Source organism: Salmo trutta, chromosome 35, assembly GCF_901001165.1.
Source record: "Salmo trutta chromosome 35, fSalTru1.1, whole genome shotgun sequence".
Classification (NCBI taxonomy): Eukaryota; Metazoa; Chordata; class Actinopteri; order Salmoniformes; family Salmonidae; genus Salmo; species Salmo trutta.
In genome coordinates, this window is record NC_042991.1 from 29,508,749 (window position 1) to 29,530,304 (window position 21,556).

General features: G+C 46.6%; 1 protein-coding gene across 1 annotated transcript in view; it reads left to right on the plus strand.

Moving 5' to 3' along the window:
- Positions 1–21,556, plus strand: part of lpgat1 (lysophosphatidylglycerol acyltransferase 1) — a 95,100-nt gene that overhangs the window by 64,135 nt on the left and 9,409 nt on the right. The window contains exon 6 of the mRNA XM_029734131.1: positions 11,739–11,865. Within this exon, the coding sequence (XP_029589991.1) occupies positions 11,739–11,865 (127 nt within the window). The remainder of the gene's footprint in view (positions 1–11,738; positions 11,866–21,556) is intronic.

Genomic DNA, 21,556 nt, shown 5'->3' on the forward strand with positions numbered 1-21,556 from the left:
TTTGCTTCACGCACAAAACAAATATTAGCCAGCAAGGCTCTTGATGCAGGAGGGGGTTCTCTGCTGTTACTAAGCGAATGATTGATTTTGGAAGAAGCTAACCACTTAACTAGATGACTAACTAGCTACTAAATTGAATGCACAACTGCAGAGCACACACACTCACACACAAGAATCCCCCGTCACACAAACAGGCATACGCACGCACATTGGAATTCCCTGGCTTAAGATCAAAATCCATTTTAAACGAGTCCTGCTGCATTTCTAGTAATTGTAAAGTTAGTTTTGGGGCCAGCAGTATTGAGTGAGCTTGGCTAAGGGGTCTGGCCACCATGGGGGTTGCTAATGCAGCTAACTCCAGTGGCCTTCAATAAGAGGCTCAGCACTTACAGTTGAGCTATCAAATACATCCAAGTACATGTGTAACAGTGTAGGTTCCGTCCCTCTCTTCGCCCCAACCCGGGCTCGAACCAGGGACCCTTGCACACATCAACAGCCGACACCCACGAAGCATCGTTACCCATCGCGCCACAACGCAAGGGGAAACCCTACTTCAAGTCTCAGAGCGAGTGACGTCACTGATTGAAACGCTATTAGCGCGCACCACCGCTAACTAACTAGCCATTTCACATCGGTTACACATGCTTCTTAAGTAAAACAAAAATTCCAATAAAGAATCATGTAATTTAATAGGTGGGGACTGATGATGATGATGGAGGATACTAAGGGCTTGATGATTAAAGCCTGATTTACTACAATTAGCTACATAACGTGGCCATTCTGCGTCGTTGCGTCGTGCAGCCCCGCAACAACAGATGATTATAACATTTGCGGCCCCCATGCACTTACCACAAAAGCCTTGTTTTCTAAGTTCAACTTATTGTACATTGCTTTCTGTAGCTTTTTTTTGGTTTGTATTGTCATTACCACAGTATACATGATCCCAATTTTAGCTCCAAGATGATTTGTTGGTGCGCCATAGTTTTAAAACTCTGTGCATAGTGCTAAAACAATGGCATCGTTTCTGAATTCCGTCATCTTTATGTACCTTTGCCATTATAAACTTGACGCAAATACGCAGGATCGCGAATTTGCGTTGCGTCTGTACAATGTAAATTAGGGGGGGGTGTAGAATGTCCCCGAGGGAATGTCCATCGGGCGAGCAGCAGGGTGGTGGGGGGTGTGAGGTTAAAGAAGAAGAATACAAATAATAGTATATACATATTTACAAATGTATCAATGGTAAATGTCCATTGGGTCCATTGGGGGGTGGGGGCAGGATAAATGTCCATGGGGGAAGGTCCCAGTGGAGGTCTGTGCATGGCCCTGGTGCTGAATATGAACTTATACATAAACTTACTCATAAAAACAGCAGCTCGTTGTTGTATTCATTGAGACTCTCTCTAGTCATAGTTTTAACACTGTGTACAAAACATTAGGAACACCTGCTCTTTCCATGACAGACTGATCAGAAGAAAGCTGTGATCCCTTATTGATGTCACTTCAATCGGTGTAGATGAAGGGGAGGAGAGAGGTAAAATAATGATTGTAAACCTTGAGACAACTGACGGTGAATGGGCAAGACAAAGATTTAAGTGCCTTTTGAACGGGGTATGGTAGTAGGTGCCAGGCGCACCGGTTTTGTTTTGGCAAGAACTGCAGTTCTCTGTGTTTTTTATGCTCAACATTTTCCCGTGCGTATCAAGAATGGTCCACCACCCAAAGGACATCAACATGGGCCAGCATCCCTGCGGAACGCGTTCGACCCATTGCAGAGTCCATGACCCAACGAATTGAGGCTGTTCTCAGGGCAAAGGGGGGTGCAACTCAATATTAGGAAGGTGTTCCGAATGTTTTGTACACTGTCAGTGGAGGCTCCTCAGAGGAGGAAGTGGAGGACCATTCTCCTTAGATTTTTATGAAATTCACTAAGTGGTGAAACATTAAAGTTATCCTTTTTAGATAAAACTACACTAAATACAGTGCTTTTGGTAAGTATGCAGATCCCTTGACCTATTCCACATTTTGTTAGGCCTTATTCTAGGTCTTATTCATTTTGTCTAATTCTAAAATTGATTAAATAATTTTTTTTCTTCATCAATCTACACACAATACCCCATAATGACAAAGCAAAAACAGGTTTTTAGAGATTTTTCCTAATTTATAAAAAATAATATTCAGACCCTTTTACTCAGTAGTTTGTTGAAGCACCTTTGGCAGCGATTACAGCCTCAAGTCTTTTTGGGTATGAAGCTACAAGCTTGGCACACCTGTTTTTGGGGAGTTTCTCCCATTCTTCTCTGCAGATCCTCTCAAGCTCTGTTAGGTTGGATGGGGAGCTTTGTTGCACAGTTATTTTCATGTTTTTACAGAGATGTTCGATCGGGTTCAAGTCTGGGCTCTGGCTGGGCCACTCAACGGCATTCAGGAGACTTGTCCCGAAGCCACTCTTGCATTGTCTTCGCTGTGCGCTTATGGTCGTTGTTCTGTTGGAAGGTGAACCTTTGACCCAGTTTGAGGCCCTGAGCGCTCTGGAGCAGGTTATCAAGGATCTCTGTACTTTGCTCCATTCATCTTTGCCTCGATCCTGACTAGCCTCCTAGTCCCTACCGCTGATAAACATCCCCACAGCATGTTGTTGCCACCACCGTGCTTCACCATAGGGATGGTGCCAGGTTTCCTCCAGACGTGACACTTGGCATTCAGGCCAAAGAGTTTAATCTTGGTTTCATCAGACCAGAGAATCTTGTTTCTCATGGTGAGAGTCTTTAGGTGCCTTTTGGTAAACTCTAAGTGGGCTGTCCTTTGCATTTTACTGAGGAGTGGCTTCCATCTGGCAACTCTACCATAAAAGCCTAATTAGTGGAGTACTGCAGAGATGGTTGTCCTTCTGGATGGTTCGCCCATCTCCACAGAGGAACTCTAGAGCTCTGTCAGAGTGCCCATCGGGTTCTTGGTCACCTCACTTCTCCACCGATTGCTCAGTTTGTCCGGGCAGCCAGCTCTAGGAAGAGTCTTGGTGGTTCAAAACTTCTTCCATTTAAGAACTTCAAATCCAATTTTATTGGTCACATACACATGGTTAGCAGATGTTATTGCGAGTGTAGCGAAATGCTTATGCTTCTAGATTCGACAGTGCAGCAGTATCTAACAGGTAATATCTAACAATTCCACAACAAAACCTAATATCTAACAATTCCACAATAAAACCTAATACACACAATCTAGTAAAGGAATGGGATAAGAATATATAAGTATAAGATATATGGACGAGCAGTGACAGAGCGGCTAAGATGCAATAGATAGTAAAGAATAGATAGTGAAGGATACAGTATACATGAGATGAGTAATGCGAGATGTGTAAACATACTTAAAGTGGCATTATTAAAGTGTACTAGTGTTCCATTTATTAAAGTGGCCAGTGATATCAAGTCTGTAGGTAGGCAGCTGCCTCTCTATGTTAGTGATGGCTTTTTAACAGTCTGATATCCTTGAGATAGAAGCTGTTTTTCAGTCTCTCGGCCCCAGCTTTGATGCACCTGTACTGACCTCGCCTTCTGGATGATAGCGGTGTGAACAGGCAGTGGCTCGGGTGGTTATTGTCCTTGATTATCTGTTTTGCTTTCCTGTGACATCGGGTGCTGTAGGTGTCCTGGAGGGCAGGTAGTTTGCCCCCGGTGATGTGATGTGTTGTGCAGACCGCACCACCCTCTGGAGAGCCCTGCGGTTGTGGGCGCTGTAGTTGCCGTACCAGGCGGTGATACAGCCTGACAGGATGCTCTCATTTGTGCACCTGTAAAAGTTAGTGGGGGTTTTCAGTGACAAGCCACATTTTAATCAGCCTCCTGAGGTTGAACAAGAGCTGTTGCGCCTTTTTCACCACACTGTCTGTGTGCGTGGACCATTTCAGTTTGTCGGTGATATGTACACCGAGGAACTTAAAACTTTCCACCTTCTCCACTGCTGTCCTGTCGATGTGGATAGGGGGGTGGTCTCTGCTGTTTCCTGATGTCCACAATCATCTTTTTTGTTTTGCTGACATTGAGTGAGAGGTTATTTTCCTGACACCACACTCCGAGGGCCCTCACCAGCTCCCTGTATCGTCTGCAAACTTGATGATTGAGTTGGGGGCGTGCATGGCCACGCAGTCGTGGGTGAACAGAGAGTACAGGAGGGGGCTGAGGACGCACCCTTGTGGGGCCCCAGTGTTGAGGATCAGCAGAGTGGAGATGTTGTTTCCTACCTTCACCACCTGGGGACGGCCAGTCAGGAAGTCCAGGACCCAGTTGCACAGAGCGGGGTCGAGACCCAGGGTCTCAAACTTAATGATGAGTTTGAAGGGTACTATGGGGTTGAATGCTGAGCTGTAGTCAATGAACAGCATTCTTACATAGGTATTCCAGATGGGATAGTGCAGTGTGATGGTGATTGCATCATCTGTGGACCTATTGGGGTGGTAAGCAAATTGAAGTGGGTCTAAGGTGTCAGGTAAGGTAGAGGTCAAATGATCCTTGACTAGTCTCTCACTTCGTGATGACAGAAGTGAGTGCTGTGGGGCGATAGTCATTTAGTTCAGTTACCTTAGCTTTCTTGGGAACAGGAACAATGGTGGCCATCTTGAAGCATGTGGGGACATGTGGGAACAGCAGACTGGGATAGGGATTGATTGAATATGTCCGTAAACACACCAGCCATCTGGTCTGCGCATGCTCTGAGGATGCGGCTAGGGACGGCATCTGGGCCGGCAGCCTTGCGAGGGTTAACATGTTTAAATGGTGTACTCACGTCGGCCATGGAGAAGGAGAGCCCACAGTCATTTGTAGCGGGCTGCGTCAGTGGCACTGTATTGTCCTCAAAGCGCGCAAAGAAGTTGTTTAATTTGTCTGGAAGCAAGACGTCATTGTCCGCGACGGGGCTGGTTTTGTTTTTGTAGACCCTGCCACATACGTCTCGTGTTTGAGCCGTTGAATTGCGACACCACTTTGTCTCTACAGTATACTGACACTTCGCTTGTTTGATTGCCTTACGGAGGGAATAACTACACTGTTTGTATTCGGCCATGTTTCCAGTTGTCTTGCCATGATTAAATGCGGTGGTACGTGCTTTCAGTTTTGCATGAATGCTGCCATCAATCCACGGTTTCTGGTTAGGGAAGGTTTTATTAGTCACAGTGGGTACAACATCTCCTATACACTTCCTTATATAACTTGCTCACCGAGTCAGCATATACGTCAATGTTATTGTCTGAGGCTACCCGGAACATATCCCAGTCCATGTGATCGAAGCAATCTTGAAGCGTGGAGTCTTATTGGTCAGACCAGCATTAGATAGACCTAACCACGGGCGCTTCCTGTTGGTTTCTCCCGATAGCAGGGGAGCAAAAGATGGAGTCATGATCTGTTTTGCCAAAAGGAGGGCGGGGGAGGGCCTTGCATGCAGTGCGGAAGTTAGCGTAGTAATGGTCGAGCGTGTTACTCGCTCGTGTACTGCAATCGATATGCTGATAGAATTTAGGTAGCCTTGTTCTCAAATTAGCTTTGTTAAAATTCCCATCCACAATAAATGCAGCCTCAGGATATATGGTTTTCAGTTTACATAAAGTCCAGTGAATTTCCTTGATGGCTGTCTTGGTATGCGCTTGCAGGGGGATATACACGGCTGTAACGATAACTGAGGAGAGTTCCCTTTGGCGATAATACGGTCGGCATTTGATTGTGAGGAACTCTAGGTCAAGTGAACAAAAGGACTTGAGTTCTTGTATGTTGTTGCAATTACACCATGAGTCGTTTATCATGAAACATACACCCCCGCCCTCCTCCTTACCAGAGAGATGTTTATTCCTGTCGGCGCGAAGCACTGAAAATCTCGTTGGCTGTTTGGAGTCCGACAGCATGCCCCCAGCTAGCCATGTTTCCGTGAGACAGAATATGTTACAATCCCAGATATATCTTTGGAAAGCAACTCTTGCCCTGATTTCGTTGACTTTGTTAACTAGGGACTGGACATTAGTGAGTAATATACTCATAAGCGGAGGGTGGTGTACGCGCATTTGAAGCCTTACTAGAAGACCGCTCCGGTACCCTCTCCTCCGGCGGCGTTGTTTTGGGTCGGCCTCTAGAATCGGTTCAAATGCTCTGGGAGGTGCAGACAAAGGATCCGCTTTGGGAAAGTTATATTCCTGGTCGTAGTTTTGGTAAGTTGACATCTCTCTGATATCCAATAGTTCTTCCCGGCTGTATATAATAACACTGAAGGTTTTCTGGGTTAACAATGTAAGAAATAATACATAAAAAAACTAAATACTGCACAGTTTCCAAAGGGCGAAGCTGCCATCTCATCAATGCTGCATAAATGTTTTGGTACCCTTCCCCAGATCTATGCCTCGACACAATCCTGTCTCGGAGCTCTACGGACATTTCCTTCGACCTCATGGCTTGGTTTTTGCTCTGACATGCACTGTCAACTGTGGGACCTTATATAGACTGGTGTGAGCCTTTCCAAATGATGTACAATCAATTTATTTTACCGCAGGTGGACTCAAATCAAGTTGTAAAAGCATCTCAAAGATGATCAATGGAAACAGGATGCACCTGAGCTCAATTTCGAGTCTCATAGCAAAGGAATACTTATGTAAATAAGGTTAACATTTTTTATCTAAAAACATGTTGATGTGTCATTATGGGGTATTGTGTGTAGGTTGCTGAGGAAATTGTTTTATTTAATCCATTTTAGAATAAGGCTGTAATGTAACAAAATGTGGAAAAAGTAAAGGGCTCTGAATACTTTCCGAAGGCACTGTATATTCACATCACCAAAGTATTGATTAAAAACACACTGTTTTGCAGTAAAGGTCTACAGTAGCCTCAGCAGCAACTCTTGAGGGTAAGCACCGGGGTGTAGCCGGAGGACAGCTAGCTTCTGTCTTGCTCTGGGTACATTGACTTCAATACAAAACCTAGGAGGCTCATGGTTTTCACCCCCTTCCATAGACTTACACAGTAATTATGACAACTTCCAGAGGACGTCCTCCAGCCTATCAGAGCTCTTTCAGCTTGAACTGACATGTTGTCCACCCAATCAAAGGATCAGAGAATGAATCTAGTACTGAACGCATAAGCTACAGCTAGCTAGCACTGCAGTGCATAAAATGTGGTGAGTAGTTTACTCAAAAAGACAACAGTTGAACAGTTTAACAAATTAATTTCTTCCAAAATGGAGAAGCGAGAGAGCTAGCTATATTTGGTTGTATTTTTTGTTTTTACTTTCATTTAGCTAGCAAATGCAGCTAGCTAGTTTAGCCTACTCAAACACCTGGCTCAAACAGAGAGGGATGCTATGTTAGCTAGCTGGTTATGGCTTTTCCAACACTGGAACTCTTCAAAGTCAAGGTAAGCTTTTGGTTTTATTAATGTTTTGCCACCGCGTGTTTGCGTGCACGCTTATAGTGCATGTGAGTGTTTGTTTTACACAAACGTGAATATCCAGTCTTTGGGCTCTTGAACTGCACTATATACAACACATGTTATTATTACATAGTGTGTGAGAGTGTTTGGAATAGTCTGTGTAGTATGTGTTTGTATAAGCGTGTGTGAGTTTGTATTAGCGTCTGTATCCCTGGCTGATGAAAGGCACAGCGTTATCGCGCTCTCTCTCGCCCTCCCTGATGGTGCCTACAGCCTCACTCTGCTGACTCACACAGGCAGATATTGGGCCACTCGGAGGAAATGGGATTTGATGTTAATATATCAGCCACACAGCTCGCTGCCTCCTCCACCACCACCGCTGTGTATCGGCCACACAGCTCGCTGCCTTCTCCACCACCACCGCTGTGTATCAGCCACACAGCTCGCTGCCTCCACCACCACCACCGCTGTGTATCAGCCACACAGCTCGCTGCCTCCACCACCACCACCGCTGTGTATCAGCCACACAGCTCGCTGCCTTCTCCACCACCACACTGTGTATCAGCCACACAGCTCACTGCCTCCTCCACCACCACCGCTGTGTATCGGCCACACAGCTCGCTGCCTTCTCCACCACCACACTGTGGATCGGCCACACAGCTCACTGCCTCCTCCACCACCACCGCTGTGTATCAGCCACACAGCTCGCTGCCTTCTCCAGCACCACCGCTGTGTATCGGCCACACAGCTCGCTGCCTTCTCCACCACCACCGCTGTGTATCGGCCACACAGCCTGCTGCCTTCTCCACCACCACCGCTGTGTATCGGCCACACAGCTCGCTGCCTCCACCACCACCACCGCTGTGTATCGGCCACACAGCTCGCTGCCTTCTCCACCACCACCGCTGTGTATCGGCCCCTCTGTCACCCGGGGTAAATAAAGACAGTCGCACAACAACAGAGACTATGTAAACCCAGAGCCAATGACTGCCGAGCTTCTCGCTGGTGGCTTGGCCTGTTCAGCCTAATCAAGCCACTCAACCGAAGCATGGTCGCCAATCTGATAACTGCTGTTAAACGGGCTGATATGGAAATGCAGGGGAAACATTGTAGTCTTAATGACCGCTTGTACAAGGTACAGGGCAATAAGGATGACGAGGCATTCGGCAGTTAATTGATGACTCGCTTGGTGCTATGCGTTTTGGTTTTTGATAAGCTGTGAATGGGATTTTCCCGTGCTCAGTGACTAATCACAGGTATCCATTAACCCAGGAACCTCCTGATTGGTTAAGAGCATGGCCTGACTAGCCTCATTGTCAGGGAGGCCTTTGTCCATGTGTGCATCCCACTTCCCCTATTAGTGCACTACTCCCTATGGGCCCTGGTCTAATGTAGTGCACTCTATAGGGAATAGGGTGCCATTTGAGATGGACACCCTGTGTATGCTCCCTCTGTAACTGTTTACAGCATCCAGGCTACTGCGATGTGGTATCAAATGAATGGCTGTGCTGTCATTACAGTATTGTTTGTCACTGCATCACAGGGAGGTAGTGATAGCTTGGCACCACGCCTGTTTCAGATACCTGGCAGCAAGCTCGGCTTTCACTGTGCCGAGAACCAGATCCCTGTTACCCTCATGGAGATGGGAACACTGTTGGTCTGATACAAAATGTTCAACATTGCCCAGGCAGGAATAGATGTTCTGTTGAACAGCATCAGAACTCTTCTTTCATTCTGGCTGTGTTCATCTTAGCAAAGTTTTGAGACAGCAGAGTTGTCCAAGTGCAGTTAAATGATTTAGTCTAAAAGACCTGCGGAAATTAACAATCTTTTTCTCCTTCCTCCATCTGATCTATAAATTTGTAACGCGCACACACCCGCGCATGCACACACACACACACACACACACACACACACACACACACACACATATATATATATATATATATATATATATATATATATATATATATATATATATATATATATATATATATATATATATATATATATATATATATATATACTTCCGTTCAAAAGTTTGGGGTCACTTTTTTATGGAATATCTACATAGGCCTACAGAGGCCCATTATCAGCAACCATTATCAGCCATCACGTTCCAATGGCACGTTGTGTTAGCGAATCCAAGTTTATCATTTTAAAAGGCTAATTGATCATTAGAAAACCCTTTCACAATGATGTTAGCACAGCTGAAAACTATTGTTCTGATTAAAGAAGCAATAAAACTGGCCTTCTTTAGACTAGTTGAGTATCTGGAGCATCAGCATTTGTGGGTTCTGTTACAAGCTCAAAATGACCAGAAACTGAAACTTGTCAGTCTATTCTTGTTCTGAGAAATGAAGGCTATTCCATGCTAGAAATTGCCCAGAAACTGAAGATCTTATACAATGCCGTGTACTACTCCCTTCACAGAACAGCGCAAACTGGCTCTAACCAGAATAGAAAGAGTGGGAGGCCCCGGTGCACAACTGAGCAAGAGGACAAGTACATTAGTGTCTAGTTTGAGAAACAGATGCATCACAAGTCCTCAACTGGCAGCTTCATTAAATAGTACCCACAAAACACCAGTCTCAACGTCAACAGTGAAGAGGCGACTCCAGGATGCTGGCCTTCTCGGCAGAGTTCCTCTGTCCAGTGTCTGTGTTCTTTTTCCCATCTTAATCTTCTATTTTTATTGGCCAGTCTGAGATATGGCTTTTTCTTTGCAACTCTGCCTAGAAGGCCAGCATCCCGGAGTCGCCTCTTCACTGACGTTGAGACTCTCCAACACACACACACACACACACACACACACACACACACACACACACACACACACACACACACACACGGTCTCCAACACACAGTCACACACAGTCTCCAACACACACACACATTCTCCAACACACACGCAGTCTCCACCACACACACACACAGTCCCAAACACACGCACACACACACACACAAAATCTCCAACACACACACAATCTCCAACAGACACACACACACAATCTCCAACACACACACACTCAGACACATAGTCTCCAACACACACACACACACACACACACACACACACACACACACACACACACACACACACAGTCTCCAACACACACATACACAGTCTCCAACACACACACACACACACACACACACACACACACAGTCTCCAACACACATACACAATCTCCAACACACACACACACACACACAGTCTCCAACACACACAATCTCCCACACACACACACACACACACAGTCTCCAACACACATACACAATCTCCAACACACACACACACACACACAGTCTCCAACACACACACAGTCTCCAACACACACAATCTCCCACACACACACACACACTCACAGTCTCCCACACACACACTCACAGTCTCCCACACACACACTCAGTCTCCAACACACACACTCACAGTCTCCAACACACACACACACACACACACACACACACACACACCGTCTCACACACACGGTCTTCGACAGTCACACACACATACGGTCTCCGACAGTCACACACAGTCTCCGACAATCACACACACGGTCTCTGACAGTCACACACACACACACGGTCTCTGACAGTCACACACACACACACACGGTCTCTGACAGTCACACACACACACACACGGTCTCCGACAGTCACACACACACATGGTCTCCGACAGTCACACACACAGGCCAAACAGGCTACATCTGTATTTGTAGGCCATTGCAGCCTTATGTCACAGATCAGAGGCTCGGCTTGAGTGATGAGGTTTATCCTCAGATAATCACCTGGACCATGTCACTGCCCACCTCGCCTGCTAGCTCTGTCCGCCCTGTGATGCCATGGCTCTGTGTCTGAGAAGCTTACTTAATCCTCAAATCCTTGCCTCCTCGTTTCCTCAATTTCTCTAAGCTCATTGGAGGAGTAGATCTGAGGGAGGGACTATGGATCCTTCCCTCCAATGAGCTTTGAAGAGGTACTAAGGATACAAGGACGGAGGAAGCAAGGATGTGACGGCTAGTAAGGTTTTCATACACGGCCTGTGTCTGGGCCAGACGTTCCTCTCCTAATGGTTTCAACCCCCCTTAGCTTCACTCGTCCTCTCTGCCACAGCCTGAGGACGCACAGCCCACTCTGACAGACAGACATACACACAGACACACCCCTTAGTCACTTACTCTCCCTCCCTCCCATCTGTCATCCCTCTTTCTCTCTCGTCCCCTCTGCCCGTCTCCCCATCTCCCTCCTCTCTCCCCTGTCCATATCATCCTCACTGTCTGCCTGTGATGCTCATTCATGTCCTAACTCTCTCTATCTCCGTCTGTGCAGGTAGTAAACACAAAGGCCTACAGTGGGTGGTGGACGTGACCATAGCGTACCCCAAAGCCAGGCCCATGGACATCCAGACGTGGATCTTTGGCTACAGACCCCCCACGGTCACACATGTACACTACAGGTAATGACTGACCCCAACTATACTGACACCTCTCTCTTTATCTCTGTACCTCTTTATCTCTACCTCGCTCTTATCTCTGTACCTCTTTATCTCTGTACCTCTCTCACTCTCTATCCAAGGCTGGGCTGTGTTGTGTTGGCTTTAGGGCTCGGCCAGGTTGTTGGCTTTAGGGCTCGGCCAGGTTGTTGGCTTTAGGGCTCGCCCAGGTTGTTTGGCTTTAGGGCTCGCCCAGGTTGTTTGGCTTTAGGGCTCGCCCAGGTTGTGTTGGCTTTAGGGCTCGGCCAGGTTGTGTTGGCTTTAGGGCTCGGCCAGGTTGTGTTGGCTTTAGGGCTCGGCCAGGTTGTGTTGGCTTTAGGGCTCGCCCAGGTTGTTGGCTTTAGGGCTCGCCCAGGTTGTTGGCTTTAGGGCTCGCCCAGGTTGTTGGCTTTAGGGCTCGCCCAGGTTGTTGGCTTTAGGGCTCGCCCAGGTTGTTGGCTTTAGGGCTCGGCCAGGTTGTTGGCTTTAGGGCTCGGCCAGGTTGTGTTGGCTTTAGGGCTCGGCCAGGTTGCGATCCATATCTCGGTCTGGTCCTCTTCATCATAGAAAATGTAATAAGAATATGTTAAGGCTCTTGTTGTTCTAATCTTGTAATTATGGATTCATTCTGAGGAAGGATGGCGATGAAGTATAGCGGTTGTTTTACAGGCTCCTGACCAACTCTGCTATTTTGGGGTTTTGTGTGCTGATCTTCTGTTCTTTTGTACATAATGTTTCCTCCGTCGTTTCCTACGACCGTAAACACATTCAGAACAGCAATCACTAACCTTGATTTGGATGAATATTTCTACTTAAATAAATCGGCGGCACAGGACATACTGCTCACCCCTGACCAGGCCCTAATCCCCCTACACGAGGAAAATAAAGAGACGGCGATATAGAGGCCGACGTGCTGGTGCCCTGATGAAAGTACGGCGGAGAGTAAATAATCCACCTCCACCCTCTGTTTAATTAGCGAATCTACAATCACTTGAGAACAAACTGGACGAGCTCCGTTCAAGACTATCCTATCAACGAGACCTGAAGAACTGTAATATCCAATGTTTCTCGCAAACTTGGCTGAACAGCGACATGGATAATACTTTAGCTGGTTTCTCTATGCATCGGTAGGACAGAACTGCAGCGTCAGGTAAGCTCAAGGGGGGTGGTGTGTGTCTTTGTTAACAACAGCTGGTGCACAATCTCTAATATTAAGGAAGTCTCGAGGTTCTGCTCGCCTGAATTAGAATACCTTGTGATAAGGTATTTACCAAGAGAGTTTTCATCTATAATTTCTGTAGCTGTCTATTTACTACCACAAACTGATGCTGGCACTAAGACCGCACTCAACAAGCTGTATAGGGCCATAAGCAAACAAGAAAATGCTCATCCACTGGTGGTGCTCTTAGTGGCAGGTGATTTTAATGCAGGAAAACTGAAATCCGTTTCACCTCATTTCCACCAGCATGTCACCTGTGCAACCCGAGGCAAAAATACTCTAGATTACCTTTACTCCACACAAAGACTCATGCAATGCTTTCCCTCGCCCTCCATTTGGCAAATCTGACCATAACTATCCTCCTGATTCTAGCTTACAAGCAAAAACTTAAACAGTGGTCCGATCAAGCCAATGCTAAGCTACAGGACTATTTCGCTAGCACAGGCTGGAACATGTTCCGGCGCTCATCTGATGGCATTGAGAAGTTTACCACATCAGTCACCAGCTTCATTAATAAGTGCATTGACGACATCATCCCCACAGTGACCGTACATACTAGGGGCCGACCGATTAATCGGAATGGACGATTAATTAGGGACGATTTCAGGTTTTCATAACAATCGGTAATCTGCATTTTTGGACACCGATTATGGCCGATTTATATTGCACTCCACGAGGAGACTGCGTGGCAGGCTGACTACCTGTTATGCGAGTGCAGCAAGGAGCAAAGGTAAGTTGCTAGCTAGCATTAAACTTATCTTATTAAAAACAATCAATCTTAACATAATCACTAGTTAACTACACATGGTTGATGATATTACTAGTTTATCTAGCTTGTCCTGCGTTGAATATAATCGATGCGGTGCCTGTTAATTTATCATCAAATCACAGCCTACTTCGCCAAACGGGTGATGATTTAACCGCATTCGCGAAAAAAAGCACTGTCGTTGCACCAATGTACCTAACCATAAACATCAATGCCTTTCTTAAAATCAGTACACAATAATATATATTTTAAACCTGCATATTTAGTTAATATTGCCTGCTAACATGAATTTCTTTTAACTAGGGAAATTGTGTCACTTCTCTTGCGTTCTGTGCAAGCAGACTCAGGTTATATGGAGCAGTTTGGGCTGCCTGGCTCGTTGCAAACTGTGTGAAGACCATTTCTTCCTAACAAAAACCGTAATTAATTTGCCAGAATTGTACATAATTATGACATAACATTGAAGGTTGTGCAATGTAACAGCAATATTTAGACTTAGGGATGCCACCCGTTAGATAAAATACGGAACGGTTCTGTATTTCACTGAAAGAATAAACGTTTTGTTTTTGAAATGATAGTTTCCGGATTTGACTATATTAATGACCTAAGGCTCGTATTTCTGTGTGTTATTATATTATAATTAAGTCTATGATTTGATATTTGATAGAGCAGTCTGACTGAGCGATGGTAGGCAGCAGCAGGCTCGTAAGCATTCATTCAAACAGCCATTTGCTGCATTCGCCAGCAGCTCTTCGCTGTGCTTCAAGCATTGCGCTGTTTATGACTTCAAGCCTATTAACTCCCGAGATTAGGCTGGCAATACTATAGTGCCTATAAGAACATCCAATAGTCAAAGGTATATGAAATACAAATGGTATAGAGAGAAATAGTCCTATAATTCCTATAATAACTACAACCTAAAACTTCTTACCTGGGAATATTGAAGACTCATGTTAAAAGGAACCTCCAGCTTTCATATGTTCTCATGTTCTGAGCAAGGAACTTAAACGTTAGCTTTTTTACATGGCACATATTGCACTTTTACTTTCTTCTCCAACACTTTGTTTTTGCATTATTTAAACCAAATTGAACATGTTTCATTATTTATTTGAGACTAAATCAATTTTATTCATGTATTATATTAAGTTAAAATAAAAGTGTTCATTAAGTATTGTTGGATTCGTCATTATTACAAATATATATATAAAAATCGGCAGATTAATCGGTATCGGCTTTTTTGGGCCCTCCAATAATCGGTATCGGTATCAGCGTTGAAAATCATAATCGGTCGTCCTCTAGTACATACATATCCCAACCAAAAGCTATGGATTACAGGCAAAATCTGCACTGAGCTAAAGCTGCCGCTTTCAAGGAGCGGGACTCTAACCCGGACGCTTATAAGAAATCCCGCAAAGCCCTCCAACAAACCATCAAACAGGCAATGCATCAATACAGGACTAAGATCAAATCCTACTTCACCAGCTCCGACGCTTGTTGGATGTGGCAGGGCTTGCAAACTATTACAGACTACAAAAGGAAGCACAGCTGCGAGCTGCACAGTGGCACAAGCCTACCAGACAAGCTAAATGCCTTCTATGCTCACTTCGAGGCAAGCAATACTGAACCATGCGTGAGAGCACCAGCTGTTCCGGATGACTGTGATCACGCTCTCCGTAGCCGATGTAAGACATTTAAACAGGTTAATATTCACTAGGCAGCAGGGCCGGACGGATTACCAGGACGCATACTCAAAGTATGCACTGACCAGCTGGCTAGTGTTTTCACTGACATTTTCAATCTCTCCCTGACCCAGTCTGTAATACCAACATGTTTCAAGCAGACCACCATAGTCCCTGTGCCCAAGAATGCCAAGGTAACCTGTCTAAATGACTATCTCCCCATAGCACTCACATCTGTACCCATGAAATACTTTGAAAGGCTGGTCATAGCTCACATTAAAACCATCATTCCAGACACCCTGGACCCACTCCAATTCGCATACCGCCCCAACAAATCTACAGATGACGCAATTTCTATTGCACTCCGCACTGCCCTTTCCCACCTGGACAAAAGGAACACCTATGTGAGAATGCTGTTCATTTGACTACAGCTCAGCGTTCAACACCGTATTGCCCTCCAAGCTCATCACTAAGCTAAGGACCCTGGGACTGAACACCTCCCTCTGCAACTTGATCCTGGACTTTCTGATGTGACACCTCCAAGTGGTGAGGGTTGGCAACAACACATATACATGGTGACCCTCAACACGGGGGCCCCTCAGGGGTATGTGCTTAGTCCCCTCCTGTACTCCCTGTTCACCCACGACTACGTGGTTGTGCACAACTCCAACACCATCATTAAGTTTGCCGATGACACAACGGTGGTAGGCCTGGTCACTGTTGACGATGAGACGGCCTATAGGGAGGAGATCAGAGACCTGGCAATGTGGTTTGTTGGAGCTGAATGTTGGCTACAGGAAACGGAGGGCCAAGCACTCCTTCTTTCATGTCGATGGGGCTGTAGTAGAGCAGGTCGAGAGCTTCAAGTTCCTCTGTGTCCACATCACTAAGGATCTGTCATGGTCAAAACACACCAACACAGTTGTGAAGAGAGGACGACAATGCCTCTTTTCCCACAGAAGGCTGAAAATATTTGGTGTGGGCCCTCAGATCCTCAAAGTTCTACTGCAGCACCATGCAGTGTGGCCGAGCTCCCTGCCATCCAGGACCTTTATACGAGGCGGTGTCAGAGGAAGACCCTAAAAAATTGTCATAGACTCCAGCCACCCTAGTCATAGACTGTTCTCTCTACTACTGCACTCTGGAACCAACAGGACCCTGAAAAGCTTCTACCCAAAGCTATGACTGCTAAATAGTTAACAAAATAGCTACCCAGACTAACTAAACTCAGACAAACTCAACTTTTTCAGGACCCTGTCTTTCAAAGATAATTTGTTAAAATCCAAATAACTTCACAGATCTTCATTGTAAAGGGTTTAAACACTGTTTCCCATGCTTGTTCAATGAACTATAAACAATTAATGAACATGCACCTGTGGAACGGTCGTTAAGACACTAACAGCTTACGTAGCAACAGCTTAAATAGGCAATTTAAGGTCACAGTTATGAAAACTTAGGACACCTTAGAGGCCTTTCTACTGACTCAGAAAAACACCAAAAGAAAGATGCTCAGGGTCCCTGCTCATCTGCGTGAACGTGCCTTAGGCGTGCTGCAAGGAGGCATGAGGACTGCAGATGTGGCCAGGGCAATAAATTGCAATGTCCGTACTGTGAGACGCCTAAGACAGTACTTGTACTGTACTCTGGAGCGGGATCGATTTGGAGGTGGAGGGTCTGTCATGGTCTGGGGCGGTGTGTCACAGCATCATCGGACTGAGCTTGTTGTAATTGCAGTCAATCTCAACGCTGTGCGTCACAGGGAAGACAACATCCTCCCTCATGTGGTACCCTGACATAACCCTCCAGCATGACAATGCCACCAGCCATACTGCTCGTTCTGTTCGTGATTTCCTGCAAGACAGGAATGTCAGTGTTCTGCCATAGCCAGCGAAGAGCCCGGATCTCAATCCCATTGAGCACGTCTGGGACCTGTTGGATCAGAGGGTGAGGGCTAGGGCCATTCCCCCCAGAACAGGAACTTGCAGGTGCCTTGGTGGAAGAGTGGGGTAACATCTCACAGCAAGAACTGGCAAATCTGGTACAGTCCATGAGGAGGAGATGCACTGCAGTACTTAATGCAGCTGGTGGCCACACCAGATACTGACTGTTACTTTTGATTTTAACCCACCCCCCCTTTGTTCAGGGACACATTATTCAATTTCTGTTAGTTACATGTCTGTGGAACTTGTTCAGTTTGTCTCAGTTGTTGAATCTTGTTATGTTCATACAAATATATACACATGTTAAGTTTGCTGAAAATAAACACAGTTGACAGTGAGAGGACGTTTCTTTTTTTTGCTGAGTTTATTTAACTATCTGCGTTGACCCTTTTTTCAGTAACTTTTTTGACTCATCACATATGCTACTGTTTACTGTGTCACTTTATTCAAAGTTGTATATGTACGTGTAACGTCCGTCGTTAAAGGTAGACCAAGGCGCAGCGTGAGTTGGGTTCATCATACTTTATTTGAAATGTGAACCAGCAAAAACAATAAACAATACAACGAACAAAAAGCTATGCGTGCAAACACATGCAACACAAAGACAAGATCCCACAACTGACTGTGGGAAAAAGGGCTGCCTAAGTATGATTCCCAATCAGAGACAACGAATGACAGCTGCCTCTGTGATTGGAAACCATACTCGGCCAATAAAGATAAAACAACATAGACATACAACACAGAATGCCCACCCCATGTCACACCCTGACCTAACCAAACAGAGAAAAACAACTCTCTCAGGTCAGGGAGTGACAGTACGTATCTACCTCAAATACCTTGTACCCCTGCACATCGACTCAGTACCCTTGTTTATAGCCAAGTTATTGTTACTCATTATGTATCTATTACTACTTTTATTATTACGAGTTTTACTTTTCTATTATTTCTCTTGTCTTTCTCTCTGCGTTGTTGGGAAGGACCTGTAAGTACGCGTTTCACTGTTAGTCCACACCTGTTGTTTATGAAGTATGGGACAAATAACATTTATTTGATTAATTAGACAGAGGCTGGTTGCTGTAGCTTTCCCCCATACACACTCTCTGCCTCTGCTGTGTACAGTAAGATCTGTATGTCCTTCCCCTCAGCAGTTCCTATTAGGGATGTGCCAAAAATAGATTTTTTTTCTTAATGTTTTAAACTACCATTAAAATGTGCACAATGCAGAGTATGGTCCTATTTCACATGGTGGTCCTATTCATTCGCGAGCATTGTTTCCCGTGACTTGTCTTGTGCATTACATTACAGCATTGTCCAATCAAATCCAATTGTTGCGTTAGGGATGAGGATGATTATGACCTGTTAGTTTTGTGTTAACTGCACTGTGATGTGGATTTTGTTTTGATTCGCGAATATCCCAATTTCGTTTTAACATATGTTAAACAATGTTCACACTCCTAGTTTCTATTCCTATCATTCTCTAGCCATTCTGATTAAAGACGACTCCACAAGACTCTAAAGGCCTTTAAAAAAGAGCCATCCAGCTATTTTGAGGAAAATATTGAAAACCACTTCCCCTGCATGCTTGCTGGAACAATTGACCACCCCCCCGCCCCATTTATGCCATTCATGAGGATACCTGCACCACCTACTTAAATGTGCTGTTGTCCAGTAAATCACCTGATAAATTAGGTGACAAGGTGCCTGGAGGGCCGCTAATGGATTACTGCTAAATAGCAAAGTAGGGACATTGAGACGTTGTGACTTCATAGTAACCTGGAGGGGCCGCCCCAGCTGCAATACGGAGGAGCCGCCCCGGCTGCAATACGGAGGAGCCGCCCCGGCTGCAATACGGAGGAGCAGCCCCGGCTGCAATACGGAGGAGCAGCCCCGGCTGCAATACGGAGGAGCAGCCCCGGCTGCAATACGGAGGAGCCGCCCCGGCTGCAATACGGAGGAGCCGCCCCGGCTGCAATACGGAGGAGCCGCCCCGGCTGCAATACGGAGGAGCCGCCCCGGCTGCAATACGGAGGAGCCGCCCCGGCTGCAATACGGAGGAGCCGCCCCGGCTGCAATAGGGGAGGAGCCGCCCCGGCTGCAATAGGGGAGGAGCCGCCCCGGCTGCAATAGGGGAGGAGCCTCCCCGGCTGCAATAGGGGAGGAGCCGCCCCGGCTGCAATAGGGGAGGAGCCGCCCCGGCTGCAATAGGGGAGGAGCCGCCCCGGCTGCAATAGGGGAGGAGCCGCCCCGGCTGCAATAGGGGAGGAGCCGCCCCGGCTGCAATAGGGGAGGAGCCGCCCCGGCTGCAATACGGAGGAGCCGCCCCGGCTGCAATAGGGGAGGAGCCGCCCCGGCTGCAATAGGGGAGGAGCCGCCCCGGCTGCAATAGGGGAGGAGCCGCCCCGGCTGCAATAGGGGAGGAGCCGCCCCGGCTGCAATAGGGGAGGAGCCGCCCCGGCTGCAATAGGGGAGGAGCCGCCCCGGCTGCAATAGGGAGGGGCCGCCTTAACTTCTGTGCAGACAGAGAGGACTTTGAACCTACTTTACAGCCATTACACTGATAGTGCTGTACGCAACATAAAGCAGCTACTTAAAAGGTAGAGAAATAGCCTCAGTCGGAAGCCTACAGTTGGTGTGGCACTGTTAGGAATTCCCCCACACCCATCCGCAGGGCTCTGGTCAAAAGTAGTGCACTATATCGGGAATAGGGGGCCATTTGGGAACCACAACCCATTAAAGTGGCGCTAGCCTCGTGTCAACCTGGAATTAAAGGGATAGCGCTGAACAGGAGACTAAGATATGACACTAGGACTGCATAGGGAGAGATCACTCCCTGGTTAAGGCATTCAGGTAGGGTGAGGCCTAAAGCCAAGGCTGTTAAAAAAGCTGTTTCTGTCACTCTATTGCCGCTCTACAGCTATTCGTTAAAGGAGATCTCACACTCACTCACTCACTCGCTCGCTCGCTCACTCACTCACTCCCAGCCAAGTTCAGTCCATTCCTCTGACGGCGTTGATCCCCTCAGCTTCCCTTAGCTGCTTTTCCCTTGATATTACTGCACTGATTAGAGTACAAACAAACGTGTTTGTGTATGAGCGTGCATACACACACAATAAGGCAGGAGTGCACACTTGGCATTTATTTTGCTTCAGTTCTCTCCGATCTAGGCTCAGCTGTGTAGGTGACCCCAGCCTCCTCACACCGATGGCCTCTCATAAGGTGGATGGCTTACCATATACATTTTGTATGACTTTCTCTTTGATTAGTCTTCTTTTCCAACGGCATCACAATGATCTCTATGATTTATATCAAGGGTTTACTTTTTTTACAGCCCTGTCATTCTAGAGGCATTCTCTCGCTCTCCTGCCCACTCCACCGTCCACTGCATCCAAGGTTGTGTTTGTTCAAAAACAGTCAGTTTGGTCTGAATTAACATGGCCCAGTGCTCCAGCCAGTCCGGTACAGACCTCCCTCTGGTCTCTGAGGGCTATGATGCTGACATCCGGGTGATCTGTGTGAACCATGGCCACTCCAGCCCCCACTCTGGCTCCCAGAGGCCCCTTTCTCTGCTACTGCTGGGCCAGGCTCAGATTAAGGCTAAAGACTCATTAGGCCCAGTAATGAGAGAGGCAGGAGACAAGACGCTCTTTCCTAACCCACCTAGGGGACTTTCTGCTGGGCCGTGACTACAGTCAGCCTCCCCAGCAGGATGAGCCGCTCTGGAGCTCCACTCCAGGAACCCAGGTTGTTGTGAGAGGCACTTTGTGTGCACACACACATACACACACACACACACACACACACACTGGCTGCTGGGAATGCTGCTGAGTTTAGCAGAGGGAGGCCTTGTGGTGCACTGGTGTCAAGATGAGGATTATTACCCTGCTGGTCATCTATGAACATTTGAACATCTTGGCCATGTTCTGTTATAATCTCCACCCAGCACAGCCAGAAGAGGACTGGCCACCCCTCATAGCCTGGTTCCTCTCTAGGTTTCTTCCTAGGTTCTGGCCTTTCAAGGGAGTTTTTCCTAGCCACTGTGCTTCTACACCTGCATTGCTTGCTGTTTGCGGTT